The sequence below is a fragment of the Notothenia coriiceps genome, unplaced genomic scaffold (assembly GCF_000735185.1).
Source record: "Notothenia coriiceps isolate Sejong01 unplaced genomic scaffold, NC01 NC01_scaffold00007677, whole genome shotgun sequence".
Classification (NCBI taxonomy): domain Eukaryota; kingdom Metazoa; phylum Chordata; class Actinopteri; order Perciformes; family Nototheniidae; genus Notothenia; species Notothenia coriiceps.
This window is the reverse complement of record NW_011340378.1, coordinates 2,293-24,259: the sequence shown is the minus strand read 5'-3', so window position 1 is coordinate 24,259 and position 21,967 is coordinate 2,293. Positions and strand designations below refer to the sequence as shown.

General features: G+C 49.3%; 1 protein-coding gene across 1 annotated transcript; it reads left to right on the top strand.

The window, feature by feature from the left end:
- The first annotated feature begins 12 nt into the window (after positions 1–12).
- LOC104944204 (titin-like) lies at positions 13–21,617 on the top strand. The gene is given in 21 exon segments (XM_010769708.1): positions 13–312; positions 553–855; positions 1,195–1,476; positions 1,728–2,321; positions 2,974–3,252; positions 3,459–3,758; positions 4,233–4,535; positions 5,221–5,523; positions 6,013–6,281; positions 8,657–8,972; positions 9,260–9,565; positions 10,110–10,409; positions 11,000–11,575; positions 11,912–12,217; positions 12,318–12,700; positions 13,025–13,235; positions 13,352–18,582; positions 18,651–19,002; positions 19,005–19,409; positions 19,812–20,120; positions 20,391–21,617. Coding segments are annotated over 20 exon segments (11,601 nt in total). The 5' UTR covers positions 13–312; positions 553–572; the 3' UTR covers positions 20,684–21,617.
- Positions 21,618–21,967: the final 350 nt, after the last annotated feature.

Sequence of the window (21,967 nt, the reverse complement as noted above, 5' to 3'; positions counted from 1 at the left end):
CTGCAGCCATCACGTCTCAGCCGGGCACTCCGGAGGTGACGGCGGTGGCCAAAGAGCACGTGGTCATCGAGTGGCTGAAGCCCGAGACGGACGGAGGCAGCGAGATCAAGACGTACCTGGTGGACAAGCGAGAGAAGAGCAGCACCAGGTGGACCCGGGTCAACAAGAACTACACGATCTACGACACCCGTCTGAAGATCGCCGGGCTGCTGGAGGGCAGCGAGTACCAGTTCAGGGTGACGGCCGTCAACGCTGCTGGAGACAGCACGCCGAGCGACGCCTCGCCCTACATCCTCTGCAAAGACCCCACATGTAAGAGAGAATAGAATCTGTTCATGTCATTATACATGTACAATGCTTCTGCCGTCAAAACAAAAACATCACAACATACAACAACAAATCCACGCATCCATTTATTCCTAGTATTTTATGTTTTGTCTTTATGTGTTTTGAGGCTGCTGCAATGCAAACATGTCCCAAACGAGGATCAATAAAGTGCTTATCTAATCTTATCTTGTGAAAAGCTTTATTGATGGCTCTGCTTCCCCACAGACACCCCGGCTACTCCCTCCATGCCTCGCATCACGGACACCACGAAGCACAGCATCAGCATGAAGTGGACGCGCCCGATGTACGACGGCGGCAGCGACGTCTGCGGCTACGTGGTGGAGATCCTGGAGGAAGGGACGGAGCAGTGGTACCGCGCCACCGCCAAGGCCCTGAAGACCAATGAGTACGTGGCCGCCGGACTCGCCTCCAACAAGAGGTACCGCTTCAGAGTCGCCGCCATCAACAGCAAGGGAACCGGAGAGTTCAGCGAGCCCAGCGCCGAGGTGGAGCCGCTGGAGAGGATCGGTGAGTCAGGGAGGAAAACAATTACACACAAATAAAGATTCTTCTTCATCCGTCTTCAAATGACACACAAAGACTTCAAACAGAAGTAGACACCTTCCTTTTTGCACATTGCACTTCTCTGAGCAGATGAACTAGCTAAGAGATAATTCGTGGCTCTCATCATTTTGTTAAGAGTTGTTATTAAACATCGTATGGTTAACCTTGCCCTTTCTCTGGAAGTGTAAGGTTGATAGAGCCGGAGACTCTTAGCAATGTAACAGCACAAACAGTAAGACAAGTGGAAGTGCCCAAGAGCACTAGGATAGTATTATTATTAATGACTTCCTCAATCTTCTGCAGAGATCCCAGACCTGGAGCTGTCGGACGACCTGAAGAAGACGGTGTGTCTGCGTGCCGGTGGGACGCTGCGCCTGGTGGTGTTCGTCAGCGGCCGCCCCGCCCCGGTGATTTCCTGGAGGAAGACGGGGGTTGAGCTGCAGAGCCGTGGACACATCGAGAACACGGAAAGCTACACCGCCCTGACGGTGGAGAAGGTCAGCCGCTACGACTCCGGGAAATACATCGTGGAGGCGGAGAACCCGTCGGGAAAGAAGAGCGTCGTGGTGCTCGTCAAAGTCTACGGTACGACACAGAGAGGCGTCACACAGGGAGACGTGGAGAACACAGAGATACCAGCTTCATGTTATTCTGGGTTTAATTTACTTTAGAAACGGGCAAATGAAAAGACATCTAGCCGTGAGATGACTTATTGTATTTCTGTAGTCCACAGAATCTTTTTAAAAAGGAATATTGAGATCCTGGAAGAGTCACACCTTAAATAAACAATGCATGTAATACAAAGTCAACCTAACATCTCCTCCCCCCTCCTGCAGACACGCCCGGCCCCCCCACCTCTGTGAACGTGAAGGACTACACCAAGGAGTCAGTGGTGATCACCTGGGACGTTCCCAGCATGGACGGCGGCGCCCACGTCAGCAACTACATCGTGGAGAAGCGCGAGGCCAGCATGAAGTCTTACAAGACGGTGACCACGGAGTGCAGGAAAACGCTGCTCCGCATCACCGGGGTGGAGGAGGGCGTGCACTACTTCTTCAGAGTGCTGCCGGAGAACATCTACGGCGTGGGCGAGGCCTGCGAGACCCTGGAGGCGGTGCTGGTGTGCGAGGTGCCGTCGGTGCCGCTCGACCTGCAGCTGGTGGACGTCAACAAGTCGTCGGCCACGCTGCGCTGGGAGCGGCCGCTGCGCGACGGAGGAAGCCGCATCAACGGCTTCTCCATCGAGGCGTGCAAGGTGGGGTCGGAGAGGTGGACCGCGGTGGCCTCCGTGAAGGCGTCGGCGTCTCAGCACACCGTCACCGCGCTCACCGAGAACGACCAGTACCTGTTCAGGGTCAGAGCCACTAACAGCAGGGGGGCCAGCGAGCCCATGGACACCGTCACCCCCGTCACCATCCAGGACATCAAGGGTGAGACACACATCTCATTACAGAACTGGGACGTGGCTATAACCTGGAAAAAGCTTAAATAGTATTCAAAGTGATTTCATGAATTGGTTAAAATGGCTTGAATCAAATTATTAATAAATTGGAGCTAGGGTTTCTAAGGTTATTATATTTTTGTAAAATAGCTAAATAATGAGTATTATCTATTGCTTCTGTCTTTAACGTTACGCAGGTTTCGATAGAACAAAAAACGTGTACATTTTATTTTGATTAGCATTTTAAAAAGTTTTAAATAGAGTGTAATCTAGACTGTAGGAATACTGACACACATCAGCAAGAACCTGATCCTTTTACAAACTTTCCTTTTTTTAATACTGTTTTACATTTTTAAAGAAAACTGAAACACATTTTTCCTTTTTTGACATTTTTTGACACCCAAATGTATCCAACATGTTCAGTTTTTAGAAATGGATAATTAGTAGTTGGGACTGCAAGACCAACAAATACAATATTTGGATGATATGGATATTTATATTCTAGTTATATATTTACAACCACAAAAAAAGTCCAACTTCTGGCCATTTGCCCGTCTTTGTTGCACCACCATCCCTAAAAGATAGACAAGCATCCCAGAGATAATTCATTATAGCAAGCCCCCCTCTCTCTTTGTGTTTAGTGATGCCAAAGATCGACATGACCAGCATCCCGCAGAAGATCGTGTACGTTCACCGGGGGAAACCCATCGAGCTGAACCTGCCCGTGGTGGCCCAGCCGCTGCCCGTCTGCTCCTGGTCCTTCTCCGGAGAGAAGCTGAAGGACAGCCTCGACCGCATCAAGATCGACGGCAGCCGGCTGACGGTGCGCGACACGACCATCAACGACACCGGGGACTACGCCCTGGAGGTGAAGAACGCCCTGGGCAAAGCCAGAGAGGTCATCAAGGTCATCATCCTCGGTAAGAGACACTGAATATCAAAATATATCTTTAGTGGTAGAGATTGAGATTTACTAAATTCATTAAAATTATTCTTTTTTTATTTTGTGTCTCCAAACATTTACATATTCATTTATAATGTGCTCACAAAAACGGAATTGTATTTATTTGTATTATTAAATGACGTGCGATTCATTAAATATCCCATTCCTCCGGTGTCCCCTCAGATAAGCCCGGCGTCCCGGTGGGCCCGGTCCGGATCGAGGACGTGGACGGGCTGTCGGTGACGACCAGCTGGGATCCTCCGGAGAAAGACGGTGGAGCCAACGTGACGGGCTACGTGGTGGAGCAGCGCGACGCCCACCGGCCCGGCTGGTTCACCGTGTCCGAGTCCGTGACCCGGCCCTGCTACAAGTTCTCCCGCCTCTCCGAGGGAACCGAGTACGTGTTCCGCGTCGCCGCCATGAACCGCTTCGGAGTCGGAAGGTTCCTGCAGTCGGAGGTGGTCGAGAACAAGAGCCCCAAGAGTGAGTCCATCTCATCTCAGTCTTATTGAGGGCTTCCTGTTGGGGTCAAGGGTTCATTATCCACATCCTGCAACACGGGACTGTATCTTTAGAGAAAACAACAAATAAAACACTAGAGAACAACAACAACAACAACAACCAGCTAGCAGTTAAAACCAATTGGAGATGTAATCATGGTTTTGATGCATGCAGGACTTTAATCTTTATCCACCCAACACCAGCAAAGCTTCACAGTTAAGATCAAAGCGTTTGGGACGGTCCCTCCTCCCTGCTGTCCTTTAGTAATGAAGCTCAGCTTGATTTAAATGCAAAACATAAAACATGAAGAGGAACAATGACATCAGTTAAATGAGTCATGTTTAATCTCAGTTTGAATTTGATGTCTCTCTAGAACTCTTTGTTTTAGCAGGTTTCCAAATGACAGTTTTAAACCACGACTTTGAGCTTGAACTAAACCCCTGTTCCCCCCCACAGCGATCCCCGGCGCCCCCAGCCAGCCGGAGGTCCTGGATGTGACCCACGAGGGCATGACGCTCACGTGGTTCGCCCCCGAGGACAACGGCGGCTCCACCATCGCCGGATACATCATCGAGCGTAAGGAGGCGCAGTCGGAGCGCTGGATGAAGATCAGCAAGAACCCGGTCACCATGACCCGGTTCCGCTCCTCCGGGCTCACCGAGGGCCAGGAGTACGAGCACCGCGTCACCGCCATCAACTCCCGGGGCGAGGGGAAGCCCAGCGAGGCCTCCGAGATCACCGTGGCCATGGACCCCATCGGTACGGGAAGAAATCAGCTTCATTAACATCTTGTTTTTTAACTAGAGACCCTTTCCATACGCACGTCAACATGCCTTAACAATCTGAACAACAACAAACTAAACATTACAAGAATCGAGTTATTTAACATTTAGACTTTTCTAAACATGCTGCATTTTAGGATAATATATATAAATACCCTCTAATGCCCCAGTGTATTAACAGTATTCTCTCTACCTGTGTCACTATATAAATACCCTCTAATGCCCCAGTGTATTAACAGTATTCTCTCTACCTGTGTCACTATATAAATACCCTCTAATGCCCCAGTGTATTAACAGTATTCTCCCCACCTGTGTCACTATATAAATACCCTCTAATGCCCCAGTGTATTAACAGTATTCTCTCTACCTGTGTCACTATATAAATACCCTCTAATGCCCCAGTGTATTAACAGTATTCTCTCTACCTGTGTCACTATATAAATACCCTCTAATGCCCCAGTGTATTAACAGTATTCTCCCCACCTGTGTCACTATATAAATACCCTCTAATGCCCCAGTGTATTAACAGTATTCTCTCTACCTGTGTCACTATATAAATACCCTCTAATGCCCCTGTGTATTAACAGTATTCTCTCTACCTGTGTCACTATATAAATACCCTCTAATGCCCCAGTGTATTAACAGTATTCTCTGTGTCTCAGACCCCCCTGGAGCTCCTCTCCGCCCCACCGTCACAGACACCACCCGCTCCTCGGTGTCTCTGGCCTGGCAGCCGCCGGAGGAGGAGGGCGGTGCCGCCGTCACCGGGTACTTCATCGAGATGCAGAAGGTGGACCAGGTGGAGTGGACCCTGTGCAACACCACCCCCACCAAGATCTGCGAGTACACCCTCACTCACATGCCTCAGAGCGCCGAGTACAAGTTCAGAGTCATCGCCTGCAACCCTGGAGGAACCGGGGAGGCAGCCGAGGTGCCGGGGGTGGTGAAGGTCCAGGAGATGCTGGGTGAGTGGAGACTGATTGAACACATCGAAGGAACTCAATCCATTCTACAATCTGCTAAAGAAAAACATGGAATCTACTTTTTGCATTATTACGACAACTTTACAAACTTTGTTTCTGACTTTTTTTAAAGTATTTAAAAAATATAACAGATACAAAATAAATCTCCAGATATTTAACTTTTCTTTAGTTTAGTAACTATTACTACTTGTTTGACTTCCATTGAATTATTCAGAGAAATTATTATGACTTTTCCCAAAATATGACATAACAGTTTCAGATTTAATCTTCCTTATTTTTTTTAATATTTTAACCGTTTTTCTCTATATATTACAACTTTAAAAAAGATGTTATACAATTCTTTCTGTTTCCTCTGTAGAAACCTCTGACTCTAACATGTCAACAACATGAGAAGAGAACATGAATATTCATCACACTGAGATATTGCCTCATTTGCATATTAAACGTACGTGTAATCCGTGTTCCCTGCAGGCTACCCCGACTACGAGCTGGATGCTAAGTACGAGGAGGGCTACGTGGTGCGGCAGGGCGGCGTCATCCGCCTGTCCGTGCCCATCAGAGGGAAACCCATCCCGTCCTGCAAGTGGACGAAGGACGGCCGCGACATCGCCCACCGCGCCATGATCGTCTCCAACGACGACGTCACCGAGCTGGTGATCAAAGAGGCGCACAAAGACGACACGGGCTCCTACGACCTGGTGCTGGAGAACAAGTGCGGCAAGAAGGCCGTCTACATCAAGGTGAGGGTGCTCACTGACTCTGGGGGGGGGGGGGGCTACAGGGTTATTATGGGATATATCGCAACATTGTGAAAGAACCCCCAAACCCAACTTTCATCCCTGACATTTAACCCTTTACCACTCAATGTTAGGATACAACCCAAACTAATTCTCAGCAAAGCAAACTCTTTTCCTAAATTGTAACCAATATAACTAAATTTAAAGCCCAATTCATCGCCAGATGTATAGAATAGATATAATCCCCAAAAATAAAACCCACTAATTTCCTAATATAATAACCATATTATCTAACGCTATTTATAAAGGTACAAAATCCCAACTAAAACTAGCAACACTCCGAAAAATCTACTGTCCAATTAAGAGAAAAAACTATACAGACCACTTATTATTTAGCCCAATAAACCAGATATAAATAACAGCCCTAGATTATCGTTCATCTATCCTAAATGATCTGTCTCTGGGGTTTATTTTATTTCTTTTTACTTTGGAAACATTCCGGCTGTTTTAGGTACATTGGTGAGGCCTTTCCACACTCGAACGCGGACATTGAGGGGAGGGGGGGGCTCTGGCGCGGGAGAGGGGGACGTATATAATACATAACATTGTAACATATAATAAGGGATTGAAACTAGAAAAAATACTTTTAATTGTTATTAAAACTGTATTGTGTTACCAAAATGAAATCGATGTTGGTCAAAGAGTCTTCAAGTTCTTGGCAAAGTTGGTGGTGTGTGTGTCATTGTGTATGAGAGTGTGTGAAGGTGGCTCTATGGAGGTAAGTTGTAAACAGCGTGTCTGAGAATGTTATGAACGTTTCCCCCACTCCCCCCCCTGCGCTCAGGTGGAAGGTGTCTATGGATGTTAAGTTGGTAACTAAAGCGTTGTCTGTAGATGTTATTGAACGTTCCCCCTTCTCTCGCCCCCTCAGGTGAGAGGTGCTCTGTGAGGAATAAGTTTGGTAAACTACAAAGCGGCTTGTCTGTAGACATGTTAGTTGAACGTTTCCCCCCCTCCCCCCCTCTCAGGTGAAGGTGCTCTATGGAGTAATTGGTAAACTAAAGCGTTGGTCTGTAGATGTTATTGAACGTTTCCCCCCCTCCCCCCCCGCCTCAGGTGAAGGTGATCGGCCGCCCCGATGTTCCTGAAGGTCCTCTGGAGTACACGACATCCAGGTGGCGCTCAGTGCGCGTCAGCTGGAGGCGCCTTCAGACGACCGGAGGATCCGACATCCTGGGCTACGTGGGTGGAAGGAAGGGAGTGCCCGAAGGCGCTGGTGCACCGTGGACTCCCGGGTCACCGAGACCTCTCTGGTGGTGAAGGGTCTGAAGAGAACGTGCATACCACTTTCAGGATCTCTGCGGAGAACCAGTTCGGACTTCAGACAACCTGCTGGATGCCGAACTGGTTCTCCGCAGAGATCCTGAAGTGGTAAATGCACGTTCCCTTCAGGAGCCCTTCACCACCGAGAGGTCTCGGTGACCCCGGAGTACGTGCACCAGGCGCCGGGTCGGACTCCCTTCCGTTCCACCACGGTAGCCCAGGGATGTCGGACCTCCGTCGTCTGAAGCGGCTCCAGCTGACGCGCATGAGCGCACCTGGATCGTGTTACTCAGAGGACCTTCAGGAACCCATCGGGGGCGGCAATCACCTTAACCTTGAGGGAGGGGGGGGAGGGGGGGAACGTTCAATAACTCTACAGACAACGCTTAGTTTCCAAAATTACCACATAGAGCACCTTCACCTGAGGGGGGGGAGGGGGGGGAACGTTTAATAACATCTTAGCAGACAACGCTTTGTTTCCACTTACGCCATGAGGACTTCACCTGAGGGGGGGGGGGGGAGGCGGGGAACGTTCAATACTCTAACAGACAACGCTTTAGTTACACTTTCTCCTAGAGTCACCTTTCACTGAGGGGGGGGGGGGGAGGGGGGAAACGTTCAATAACATCGTACAGACACGCTTTAGTTTGACCAACTTCCTCCATAGGCACCTTCACCTGAGGTGGGGGGGGAGGGGGTGGAAAGTTTGGTAAACGAAAGCGTCTTGTCTGTAATGTGATTGAACGATTTCCCCCCTCCCCCCCCCCTCAGCGTGGTAGGTTGCTGTATGGAAGTTGGGTAACTAAAAGCTTGTCTTGTAGCATGTATTGAACGGTTCTCCGCCCCTGGCCCCCCCCCCCTCAGGTGAAGTGCTCTAGGAAGTTAAGTTCGGTAACTAAAGCTTGTCTGTGATGTATTAACGTTTCCCCCCCCCCCCCCCCTAGGTGAAGGGTGCTTCTACTGATAGTAGTTGGTAATCTAAGAGCGTAGCTGCGCCGTCGGTTTCGAGGTGTAGATGTTATTGACGTTTTTCCCCCCCTCCCCCCCCTCCTCAGGTGAAGGTGATTGGCCGCCCCGATGTTCCTGAAGGTCCTCTGGAGTACGACGACATCCAGGTGCGCTCAGTGCGCGTCAGCTGGAGGCCGCCTTCAGACGACGGAGGATCCGACATCCTGGGCTACGTGGTGGAGAGGAGGGAGGTGCCGAAGGCCGCCTGGTGCACCGTGGACTCCCGGGTCACCGAGACCTCTCTGGTGGTGAAGGGTCTGAAGGAGAACGTGCAGTACCACTTCAGGATCTCTGCGGAGAACCAGTTCGGCATCAGCAGGTGTCTGAAGTCCGAGGAGGCCGTCACGCCCAAAACACCTCTGTGTGAGTATCTGTCAGAACGGCTGAGATCCATTCTGTGACACGAACGCTTATTTAGTCACATTTAATCCTTACTTTGTACTTCCCTGTCTTCCACACATCTGTAAACACTTGATGATGAATCATTGTAATAAAGTTGTACAGGAAAGCTTCATTTTAATGTAAAAGCTCCAATAGTTCAGGTCCCTTTTTATATTTGGACAGATATCTTGAGTTATAAGCTGATAAAAAACAATATAAATGATCAGCTGTTCTTAAAGATTTCACTCACACCTAATATCCCCCTCCAGGCCCACCAGAGCCCCCCAGCAACCCCCCGGAGATCATGGAGGTCACCAAGACCACGGTGGCCCTGTCCTGGGCTCGGCCGAGGGACGACGGCGGCTCCAGAGTCACCGGCTACTACGTGGAGAGGAGGGAGGTGTCCACGGAGAAGTGGGTCCGCCACAACAAGACCCACATCACCACCACCATGTACAACGTCTCCGGACTCATCCCCGACGCAGAGTACATGTTCAGGGTGGTCGCGCAGAACGACATCGGCAAGAGCGAGGCCGGACCCCCCTCGGAGTCCGTGGTCTGCAAGGATCCATTCGGTGAGACCACGGGACGGGGGTGTTTCTGCAGGAATACTTTGATATGGTTTACATTCAAAACATGGTCCTGAAAGAAGTATTCTTCCTAAGCAAAATGTGTTTCTGCAGGAATTCACTAAGAGTCGTCTTTATGCAACACCTGAGAGGAATCTTCCTATTCTTATTTTATTTCTCCGTTTGCCTTATTTACAGATGTTTTAAATTGTGACAGAATACATCATATTAACGTCATGAAAGCTTGCAGAGTTTAGAAACAAAGGTATATTTGCTGGATTGCAATCAATGCAGACCATTTCTCAGAATGTTCCCACAAATCCTGGTGCTTTTGATGACAGTAAGCGCCTCAAATACATTTTTGAGGTTTTTTCTTAATCACATAAAGTATATAAGGTATTGGAAAATGGCATATTTTCAGTATGGGCAACCATAAGCTACAGTTACTCTAGGGCTATGTGTTTATGTTTAAGTGGAATCGTGGGTTTCTGTAGAACTGGGTTTACACACAAAAGAAGTTCTAATCCCCTCCCCCTCTGTCTCCCTGCAGACAAACCCAGCCAGCCCGGTGAGATCGACATCATCTCCATCACCAAAGACTGCATCACCATCCACTGGCAGCGGCCCGAGCTCGACGGAGGCAAAGAGATCCTCGGCTACTGGATCGAGTTCAGGGAGGCCGGAGAGAGCGCCTGGAAGAAATGCACCAAGGAGCGCTCCAAGGACCGGCAGTTCACCATGGGCGGCCTGATGGAGGCCACCGAGTACGAGTTCAGGATCTTCGCCGAGAACGAGACCGGACTCAGCCGACCCCGCCGCACACCCATGGGCATCAAGACCAAACTGAGCGGTGAGCGGACGCAGGATTCAGGAGCTTTTATGAGATTTCTAGGCCCCTAAAATATTGTTTGATAATGTTTTGAAAGTTTATTTTTTTCAGAAATGAAAATACAATCTCGAAAAGTAAATACAGCAAAGATAAATCGGCCTGTAATCCTGGGGTAATTCCGTGAGCGAGCTTAGTGTGCAGAAATGATCAATATGGGCTAGCTAGTCAATCACCATTATTATTTAAATACTTTATATATATTTTATGCACCAAATGCACCAAGGCCACCTTACGCTGTATTGTTTGCCGAGACATACTTTTTATAAATATCAGTCAGGGGTCCCTGATTTTAAAGGGTATTTAGCCCCAACGTTAAAACGTTAAAGGCCACTGCTTTAAAACATGCTCGTTAGTGAGTTAATTCCAATGCTGTAATCAGTGAATTCTCTCACAGGAACAAAATAAACCCCACAAGCAGTTTGTGATGCGTCCTGGGTTGTTTGACAGTAAATAATGTGCATATTAAAATGGTTTTATAATAATTTAAGAATGGAAACATACAGATTGTAAACGTTTTATATTTAATTGAATATGTTCTGATGTTCCTGCAGTTGGTGAGGCTCCCGCTCTGAAGGAACTGATGGAAGACGTCACCACGAAGCTCGGGGAATCCGGCACTCTGACCTGCGCCATCGTCGGCCGCCCGCTGCCCGAGATCAGGTGGTACCGTTACGGCAGGGAGCTGATCCAGAGCCGCAAGTACAAGATGAGCTCGGACGGCAGGAACCACTCAATTAGCGTCCTGACAGACGAGCAGGAGGACGAGGGCGTTTACACCTGCCGCGCCGTCAACGAGGCCGGCGAGGTCGAGACCAGCGGAAAGCTGCGCCTTCAAGCAGCGCCGCAGTTCCACCCCGGCTTCCCTCTGAAGGAGAAGTACTACGCCGGCGCAGGAACCAGCCTCCGCCTCCACGTGGTCTACATCGGACGTCCCATCCCTCAGATCATGTGGTTCTATGACAAGAAGCCTCTGACCACATCGGCGAGCGTGATCATTGAGAACACGGAGAGCTACACCCACCTGGTGGTGAGGAACGTGCAGAGGAAGACCAACGCCGGCCGCTACAAGGTGCAGCTCAGCAACGTGTACGGCACAGTCGACACGTCGCTGCGCGTGGAGATCCAAGGTAACAACACACCACTGAGAGTCTAAATATGAAATAGTTTAGTCTTCAAGTGAAAACAGATTTGAATGAGAGTCGATTTAAGTAAGTTGGTTTAGGGCAGGCTGTGCATGTTGGGGGTTCCCAAAGGTCCTTAAAAAGGTTTTCAAAGACATGAAGTCCCAACATAATGTTTGAAGGTGTGAATTTAAAATAAATGTTGATTGGTCTTGTCCAATTTTAGACATTGGTCGAAAAACGTGCATTATTTACAAAAGATTGTATTTTCAGCAGTCTAAACTCATAATACCCCTGACTGAGCAGTTTTTAATTTAAATATATTTCAATGCATTCCCACAGATAAACCATGCATCCCTGAGGGCCCTCTGGTTGTTGAAGCCCTGCTGAAGAGCTCCATGGTCATCAGCTGGAAGGCTCCCAAGGACGACGGAGGCTCCATGATCACCAACTACATCGTGGAGAAACGTGAGGCCAAGGAAGGTGAGGTGTGGAACCTGGTGTCCTCCTCCGTCTCTGGCACCACCTGCCGAGTCCCCAACCTGATAGAAAACGCCGGATACTACTTTAGAGTCTCTGCGCAGAACCAGTATGGAGTCAGCGAGTCTCTGGAGATCCAATCTGTGGTCATCGTCAAGAGTCCATTTGGTGAGTCCACACATATTTGCTTTGCTTTCTGCTGCATTGCAGAGACTATCTTAACCGTTAATGTGGAGCACTATTATAACATCCCCTGTGTGTTTCCTAGAAAAACCTGGCATCCCACAGCAGCCGTTCATCATGAGCTCCACCAACGACTCCTGCGTCGTCTGCTGGAAGCCTCCAAGCAGCGACGGCGGCGCTAAGGTCTCCAGCTACTACCTGGAGAAACGCGAGAAGAAACAGAATAAGTGGATATCCGTCACCAGCAACAAGATCCAGGAGACCAGCTTCGAGGTCAAGGCCTTGATCGAGGGCTTCGAGTACGAGTTCCGTGTCAAGTGCGAGAACTTGGGCGGCGAGAGCGACTGGAGCGAGATCTCAGCGCCAATCACCCCCAAGTCCGAACAATCCCCTCGCGCTCCCGCCTTCAGAGAGGAGATCCGGGACATGACAGCCAAATACAAGGCCAATGCCACATTCGTCACCAAGGTACTTTATTTAAAGTACACAGCATTTGATTTTAGGAATACACCAGCGGATGGATTTGATATAAAGGATCCTGTTTAAATGTCACAGTGTTGGTCAAATGTGCGTATGAAATAAAGGGTACCATCAGTGGCAACCATGTTGGACATTACAATAATTGCTTGGTTTCTCTTAATACATCATGTTATAAAGCCAATTTTGTATTGATTATCTATAATACTTCTAAAAAACACTCAAGCAGTTTCAATCAATTTCCTTAGTGAATTAATTGCAACATCCACATTTGAGGGACCACCATAGCTAACTTTGTTATCTCCCGATGACCAGGTGGTGGGACATCCCAAGCCTCTGGTGAAATGGTATCGCAGTGGAAAGGAGATCGAGGCTGATGGAACAAAAATTAAAGCCCAGGAGTTCAAGGGAGGCTACTTCCAACTGGTGATCATTGCCGCTGATGAGTGCGACGCCACCGTTTACCAAGTCAGAGCAACCAACTCCTCTGGCTCCATCTCTACCACCGCAAACCTGGAGGTGGAAGGTAATGATAGAGATTTGTGTTGCAAAAATAAAAATCATTCATGTTTTCTACAATCTATTAAGTGAAAAACATTATAAGTATACAACTAATGTCATATTTTTCTTTTTGTATTCCAGTTCCTGCCAAGATCCACCTTCCCAAGGAGCTCCAGGGAATGGGTGCAGTCAATGCTGCCCGTGGTGATAATGTCACCATCAAGATCCCCATCTCTGGCAAACCTGAGCCAGCAATCATTTGGCAGAAGGGTCAGGAGATCCTGTCCAACTCTCCATATCACCAAGTCATCACCACCAGGTCCTTCACCTCGCTGGTGTTCCAGAAGGGAATGGAGAGGAAGGATACCGGCTACTACATCCTGACCGCAAAGAACAGGTTCGGAACAGACAAGCAAACCATTGAGGTGAACGTGGCCGACATACCTGAACCACCAAAGGGACTGGTTGTCAGCGAAATCTCTCGAGACTCCATCACCTTGGCCTGGCAGCCACCTGCAAACGATGGCGGAAGCGACATCATTGGGTACATTGTGGAGAAGTGTCCCACAACCGCCGACAGGTGGATCCGTGCCGGACAGACCACCGACTGCGGCATCAACATCATTAACATATTCGGAAAGACCAAGTACCAGTTCAGAGTCATCGCCGAGAACCAGTTTGGCCTGAGTGCTCCTTGCCAGCCAACAGAGCCCATCACCACAAAGGAAGACAAGTCAGTGACTAGGAACTATGATGAGGAGGTGGACGAGACCAGAGAGGTCACCAAGGAGGAGGCTCTGGTCTACAAGGTGAAGGAGCTGACCTCCAAGTACGTAATCTCTGAGGAACTTGCCCGCTGCCAGTTTGGAATTGTCCACCGCTGCACGGAGATCGCCACAAAGAAGACCTTCATGGCCAAGTTCATCAAGGTGAAGGGAACCGACCGTGAGTTGGTCCTCAGAGAAATTGAAGCTCTCAACATAGCAAGGCACAAGAACGTCATCTACCTGCATGAATACTTTGAAAGCATGGAGGAGATCATCCTCATCTTTGAATTTATTTCTGGAGTTGACATCTTTGAGCGCCTTGGCACCAGCAGCTTTGAGCTGACAGAGCAGGAGATCGTCCGCTACCTGAGACAGGTCTGCTCTGCCCTCAAGTTCATGCATAGCAACAACTATGCACACTTTGATATCCGCCCAGACAACATCATCTACACCACAAAGAGAAGCACCACCGTAAAGATTATTGATATGGGCCAGGCTAGGCTGCTGGTGCCTGGTGAAAACATCAGAGCGCTGTTCTCAGCTCCGGAGTACTGCGCCCCTGAGATCCACCGCCACGACCTGGTCACAACGGCCACTGATATGTGGTCTGTTGGTGTGATGGCCTACGTTTTGCTCAGTGGCCTGAATCCGTTTGCCGGAGAGTCCATTACAAAGATGATCGAGAACATCTCCAGCTGTGAGTACATCTTTGATAGCGAAGCATTCAAGGACATCAGTCTGGAGGCTATGGACTTTGTGGACAGACTTCTAGTCAAAGACAGGAAGCTCCGTATGACAGCCCACGAGGCTCTGGAACACCCATGGCTCAAGATGAAGATTGAGAATGTCAGCAACAAGGTCATCAGGACATTGAAGCACAGAAGGTACTATCAGTCTCTTGTTAAGAGGACAGATACCATTGTATCATCAGCCCGTGTGGCCTATGGTGGCGCTTTCAAGAACCAGAGAGGATATGCTGTTGGTAAAGTGAAGATCGGAACCGAGTACCACGGCCTCCGCACGGGACCCGTCATGCACGGCTCCTCTGAGGAAGGTGGCCATATCAGATTCACTTGTAGCATCGTAGACTACAACAAGAGCACTCAGGTGTCATGGTTCTTTGGAAACCGCCAGCTCCATGCAAGCAACAAGTATGAAATCACTTACAGCAACGGATTTGCCAGCATCTATGTGAAGGACATTGAAGAGAGTGATAACGGAGTGTACAGGTGCAAGGTTGTGAGCGACGATGGAGAGGACAGTTCTTACGGAGAGCTGTTTGTTGAAACAGTGAGGAGCATCAGAGAGCATTACATCAGCCGCTCCATAAAGAAACTGAGGAAGAGAGTGGACCAGGCTAAACTCCTGCAGAGACCACCAGAGTTCACTTTACCTCTCTACAATCGCTCTGCCTACATTGGCGAGGATGTGCGTTTTGGTGTCACCATCACCGTGCACCCTGAGCCTCAAGTGGCATGGCTTAAAAACGGAGAGAGAATCAAACCAGGCGAGGATGACAGGAAGTACACGTTCACCAGTGATAAGGGTCTGTACCAGCTGATGATCCACAATGTGGATGCAAGTGATGATGCAGAATACACCGTCATGGCCCACAACAAGTTTGGAGAAGACAGCTGCGTAGCCCGTCTCACTGTGACACCTCATCCAGTGATGGAGGAAACAATGAGGCCCATGTTCAAACGCCTGCTGGCTAATGTGGACTGTGTGGAAGGAAACAGCGTCCGCTTTGAGCTTAGAGTCTCAGGAATCCCATCTCCTACTCTGAAGTGGAAGAAGGACGGTCATGCAATGGAGTTTGGCCCCAAGGTCGTTGTCATAGAGGAGGACGTTGACTACCATGTCCTGCACATCAGAAACACTCTGCTCGAGGACTCTGCTGTGTACCATGTTACTGCAACCAACTGTGCTGGATCTATAAGCTGCCAGGCCACACTGAAGGTGGACCGCCTTACCTATACCAGGAGGGAGTACAAGAGCGAGGAAGAGAAATACATGCACGTACAGAAACAAATCGAAAAGACCAACAAAATGGCTCGGAAAATTGTTGCCACGGAGGAGATGGTAGCTCTGAACCCCACGGCCCAGGACGCACTCAAGTTTGCTGCAGAGATGTATAAGCCTGCGGTGGGCACCAAGAACGTGGAGGGAGAGTTTGACATCACTGTGCAGAAGTCGGAGACTAAGAAGCTGGAAGAGGAGAGGAGGATTTTCATGCCCTATGAGATCCCAGAGCCTCAGATCCATGATCCCAAAGCTCTGGACGAGGACAAAACGATCAAACAGTTTGTGCCTCTTTCCGACATGAAGTGGTACAGGAAGCTGAGAGACCAGTATGTTGTTCCAGAGAGGATGGAGAAGATTGTGCAGAAGAGGCAGAGACGTATCCGCCTTTCCAGGTGGGAGCAGTTCTATGTTGTGCCCCTCCCCAGAATCACTGACCAGTACAGACCAAGATGGCGTATTCCAAAACTCAGTCTGGATGACCTGGAGACTGTCAGACCCGGCCGCCGTTCACCTTCTCCTGAATCCGAGGCTTCCTTCAGATCCAGAAGGAGATCTCTGGGAGACCTCAGTGACGAAGAGCTGCTGATGCCCGTGGACGACTACCTCTCCATGAGGAGAACCGAGGAGGAGAAGACAATGCTGGAGGACGAACTGGAGCTCGGCTTTTCTGCCTCTCCTTCCGGCAGCCCAGTACGCATGGAGGTGCGTGAAGAGAGAAGACATGTGGTCCGTCACGAGGCTGTGGAGGTCACACAGACCAAGAAGAAACGCACTGTTTCTCAGTTCATGAGGAGGAGGAGATCTCTGTCTCCCACATACATCGAGCTCATGCGTCCAGTCTCAGAGCTGATCAGACCATCTCGTGCTAGGACTGTGGAAGTACAGGGAGAGGTTGTGACGAGGAGATCCCCCACCCCGGAGAGGACACGCCCCCGATCTCCCAGCCCAATCAGGTCCGCCGAGAGGTCGTCCCGCTCTTCCTCCAGGTTTGAACGGACCGCCCGCTTTGACATCATGTCCCGCTACGAGGCCAGAAAGACAGCCCTGAAGTCCGAGAGGAAATACCAGGTGGTTAGCCAGACACCCTTCAGCCTGGACCATGCTCCCCGTGTGACCGTAAGGATGCGCTCTCACCGCATACCCATCGGCCAAGACACCAAGTTCACCCTGAACATCCAGTCCAAGCCCAACGCTGAGGTCAAGTGGTTGCACAACGGAAATGAAATCTTTGAGAGCAGCAACAAATATGTCTTCACCAACATGAGTGGAGTTCTGTCCATCGCTATTCTGGACTGCCAAGCGGAAGACAGTGGATCATACCGCTGCGTATGCTCCAACTCCAAGGGAGATGCTTCCGACTACGCCACCCTGGATGTGTCCGGTGGCGGCTACACCACCTTCTGCTCCCGCCGCAGGGATGAGGAAGTCATAAAGGGATTCGTCCCCGAAGTCACCAAGATCGACCACTATCACACCACTCACTTCAAAGCTGGCTATTCTGCCGAGAGCCACTTACAGGTGGAAGAGAGCAAGTCTAAGCTAACGGAGAAACATGAGGTTACCACACGGGAGAGATACGCCGCCTCCTCTGAGAGGTACTCCTCCGCTGAGAGGTACGATTCATCCATCAAGTTCGCAGCTGCTGAATACCTGTCATCTGATTCCTCCTACTCGTCAGAGAGGTTCTCCTTGTCTGCGCAACGCACCACATCTGAAGCTAAAGTGAAGTCAACCTCTGTCGGGGAAAGTGTCGTCCACAAAGTGGCGCCTTCTCTTCCTGCCAGGATGCTCACCAAGCCCCAGTCTGTGACCGTTTCAGAGGGAGAGTCTGCCAAATTCACCTTTGATATCGACGGAGAGCCTGCACCAACTGTAACGTGGATGCACGAGAGCCGGACCATCATCTCATCTCACCACGTCCAGGTCACCACCACTCAGTACAAGTCCAGCTTCGAGATCTCCTCTGTGACCATCTCCGATGAGGGCAGTTACACGGTTGTGGTCGAGAACTCGGCCGGCAGGCAGGAGGCTCACTTCACCCTGACCATCCGCAGACCAGCACCCACAGAGGAAGTCTCTGCAGTCAAATCCCCCACTCCCAGTGTCAAGTCACCAGAGCCTTCAGTCACATCACCGGCACCCTCTGCAACCTCCCCCGTGCCCAGCATCAAGTCCCCTGAGCCTTCAATTAAATCACCAACGCCGAGTGTAAAGTCACCAGAACCAAGTGTAACCTCACCTGTCCCGAGTGTGAAATCCCCGACGCCGAGTGTAAAGTCACCAGAACCAAGAGTAACATCTCCCGCGCCGAGCGTGAAGTCACCAACGCCGAGTGTAAAGTCACCTGAACCAAGTGTGACATCTCCCGCTCCGAGCGTGAAGTCACCAACGCCGAGCGTGAAGTCACCTGAACCAAGTGTAACGTCTCCTACTCCAAGTGTGAAGTCCCCAACACCAGGGGTCAAATCGCCCGAACCTGAGGGGGTTAGGTCACCACGGGGTGTAAAATCTCCTGAACCCAGGGTTAAGTCACCAACACAAGTCAAGACGCCGGAGAGAGTAAAGTCACCTGAACCAGAGGGAGTNTGTAGTACTACCTGAGTACTGTAGTTCCTGAGTACTGTAGTACCTGAGCTCCAGAACCTGCCGGAGTTAAATCACCTTTTGGTGTGAAGTCTCCAGAACCTGCCGGAGTTAAATCACCTTTTGGTGTGAAGTCTCCAGAACCTGCCGGAGTTAAATCACGTTTTGGAGCCAAATCTCCAGAACCAGCAGGAATTAAATCACCTTTTGGAGCCAAATCTCCAGAACCAGCAGGAATTAAATCACCTTTTGGAGCCAAATCTCCAGAACCAGCAGGAATTAAATCACCTTTTGGAGCCAAATCTCCAGAACCAGCAGGAATTAAATCACCAAGAGGCCTCAAGTCCCCAGAACCTTCAGGCATCAAATCACCAAGAGCCTTGAAGTCCCCTGAACCCGAGGGCATCAAATCCCCTCCTGGGTGAAGTCCCCCCCTCCAATTATGTCGCCCAAGAGAGTTGCGTCCCCTCCCACGGTCAAATCCCCGGTCCCGAAACCTCCTAAAGTCGTGAGTCAAGTGATGGCCGAGGCCAGCGAGGGCTCAGTCCGGATGTCCTGCGTCTGCGAGAGCAGCGTCCGGGAGGCGGTGTGGTTCGTCAACGGGAGGAGGCTTTCCCAGAGCAGCCACTTCGAGATGCACTACTCTGAGGGCTCCTGCAGCCTGCTGATCCACGACCTGGCCGACAGCGACCAGGGAGAGTACACCTGCGAGATGACGTCCGAGGGAGGAGTATCCAAATCGTCATTCTCCTTCACCGGACAGGTGTTCCAGTCCATTCGCATGAAGGTTACGGCCTACCACGAACAGCAAGTGGCACTTAAAGGTGAGCCTCGAGTATCCAAGCACATTTAGCCCAATGTCATGCTAATTAAAGACAACCATGAAATAGGAATACCTCATCCCTGAAGTGTACCATTTGTAGGTCAATGCTAACTCTCACGTCTTGAATTAAAGTGCTTTGAGAACAGCATGACTATAGGGGTACAAACCCTCACACACATTTAGTCTCATGTATCAATAGTATCCTCATTACTTTGCAAGTCATGACTTTTACCTAAAAACTATGCAAACGCAATCCTAATTTTCTTCCAATTTACTACATTTTCTGATTCTTCATTCACCAACGAGGTAACACAGGAAGACTAGTGTCCTTTAGTGGGTACTCCTCTTTACTTCGTAGTCATTCTAAAGACATATGAAACATTTCCGTGTCTCCCCCGATCAGGATCGATGGCGATGAGTCTTAAGGAGTCTTCACTGTCCTCCGTGAGCTCGTCCATGAGCTCGTCCATGAGCTCGTCCATGATGATGAAGAAAGAGATGCACGCGATGCAGGAGTCTTCCTCCTTCTCCTCTTCCTCCGCCCAGCAGGCCATGATGTCGTCCATGATGGAGTCCAGCTCCATGGGCAGCATGGCCGCTGAGATGAAGTTCGAGACCATGTCCATGTCCAGTATGTCCTCTTTGACGTCCGAGACGTACGCCATGAGCTCCAGCAGTAGCATGGCGGAGGGTTCAGCGTTCAGAGCGATCGGTAAGAGATTCAAGGCTTTAATTGTCATTTGTCCATAGCTTCAGTGCAGATACAGTATGTCAATGAACATCTTAGGTCACAGCGGTCCAACGGTGCAATATAATAAAACAGACAAAATAGTTCAAATAGTGCAAAGTAATACAAATAAAATAGAATAGAAATAGTGCGAAGAGAGTCTGGAACAACTCTGTTTGATCTCTGGGGGCATGTTAAGTTGCTGTCTCCTCTAATATTGAATCTGAGCTAATGTTCATGTTCTGTATGTTCCAGGTTCTGCCCCCAGGATCGAGGCTCTGCCGGAGGACATCAGCATCGAGCCGGGCAAAGTCCTGACGGTCACCTGCGCCTTCTCCGGAGACGCCAAACTCATCCAGTGGTCTCGCGGCGGGAAGAACATCGAGGTGACCGCCGGCGGACGCTTCCACATCGACACCACGGAGGACCTGACCACGCTCATCATCACCGGCGTGAAGGAGGAGGACGCCGGGACGTACACCCTGAAACTGTCCAACGAGCTGGGCTCCGACTCAGCAACCGTCCACATCAGCATCCGATCAGTGTAAAAAAAAAAAAATCTCAAACCCTATCGTCCCCTTTTCCCTTCTTCCGTGCCTTTTTATTTATTAATTAAGAAATAATCTACTTAATAACGATCTGGATTTCTGTTCTTGTAAATATGAACTATTTTTGTACCAATCTTGACATTAATTTATGCCAAACTAGACTACAGTCTAACGTTGATAAAATGTGCCATATTGGATAACTATGACTTAGGATTCTTAATCCATTTTTCTGTGACATGTACATAATGTATATAGCCGAATTGAACGGTTATGGGAAATGTATGCATTGTTATTTATGACAATAATAGTAACTGAAACAAAAGAAACTGAATGTGGTCTAACTGGAGAAAGTTCTACTAGGAACGAATACCCTGTTAGGCTAAGAAACTAAACTCTGTGCCTCAACGACGCGTTGAAGTCTAAAGATTGCCTCAACAGGTAGAGAGGCTCCCTGTTGACGTTACTGAGACAGATATATAATATATAAGAATGCACTGCGCTGCATAGAAACTGAGGCGAGACCCTGAGTGCTGTTTGCATATACCCTCATGTAAGCAGCCCGACTGGGCCTCGCGCTCTGACGGATTATGTCATACCGCCATTTCGATGACATGCTCACAGTGCGGGCGGCTGCACTCCCTGAGCGACTGTTTCTTTTTGTTTTGTGCTCCGGCTCTGCAGGCGACCCCGGCCCGGCTCTCAGTAACATCGCATCACGAGAGCAGAGCCCGGCCGGCGCTGGTCTGCAGAGGCGGAGCTGTCTCTCGGAGCGCTGCAGTGTGTGTGTGTGTGTGTGTTAGATATTAGCAGTCAGTCAGCGGGCGAGGGGAGGAGTCCCGCTCTTTCTTAGACTGAAGGTAGAGACGTAGGTTTTGCAGCCTCCTTGAGTTTTTCTCCAGTTATTGATTTAATAAAGCATGATTATCAGCACTAACCGTGTCTCCTGAGTCTCCTTTCCTTTGTGTCTTTCTTCTGGTTTAATTGGGAATATCACATTTATATTACACTTCATACTCAGGGTCACATGTCCAGGTTTCACTTATCGAGCTCACCGTTTTTAGTTAAAACATTATTTAAAAGTTGTAGTTTATTTAGTATGTTAAAATAATTCATAAAAAGTCATAGGACAGTGTCTCGTGAGAATAAAAATTGTACTTCCTAATAAAAATCATTAAAGTTAAAGTTAGTAAATAAGTAAAAACATCTAAGATTAATAGTGAAGTGTGTCAGAATGTTATATCAGAAAGTCATAGTATTGTCCTTCATAAAGTAACGGTATATTCA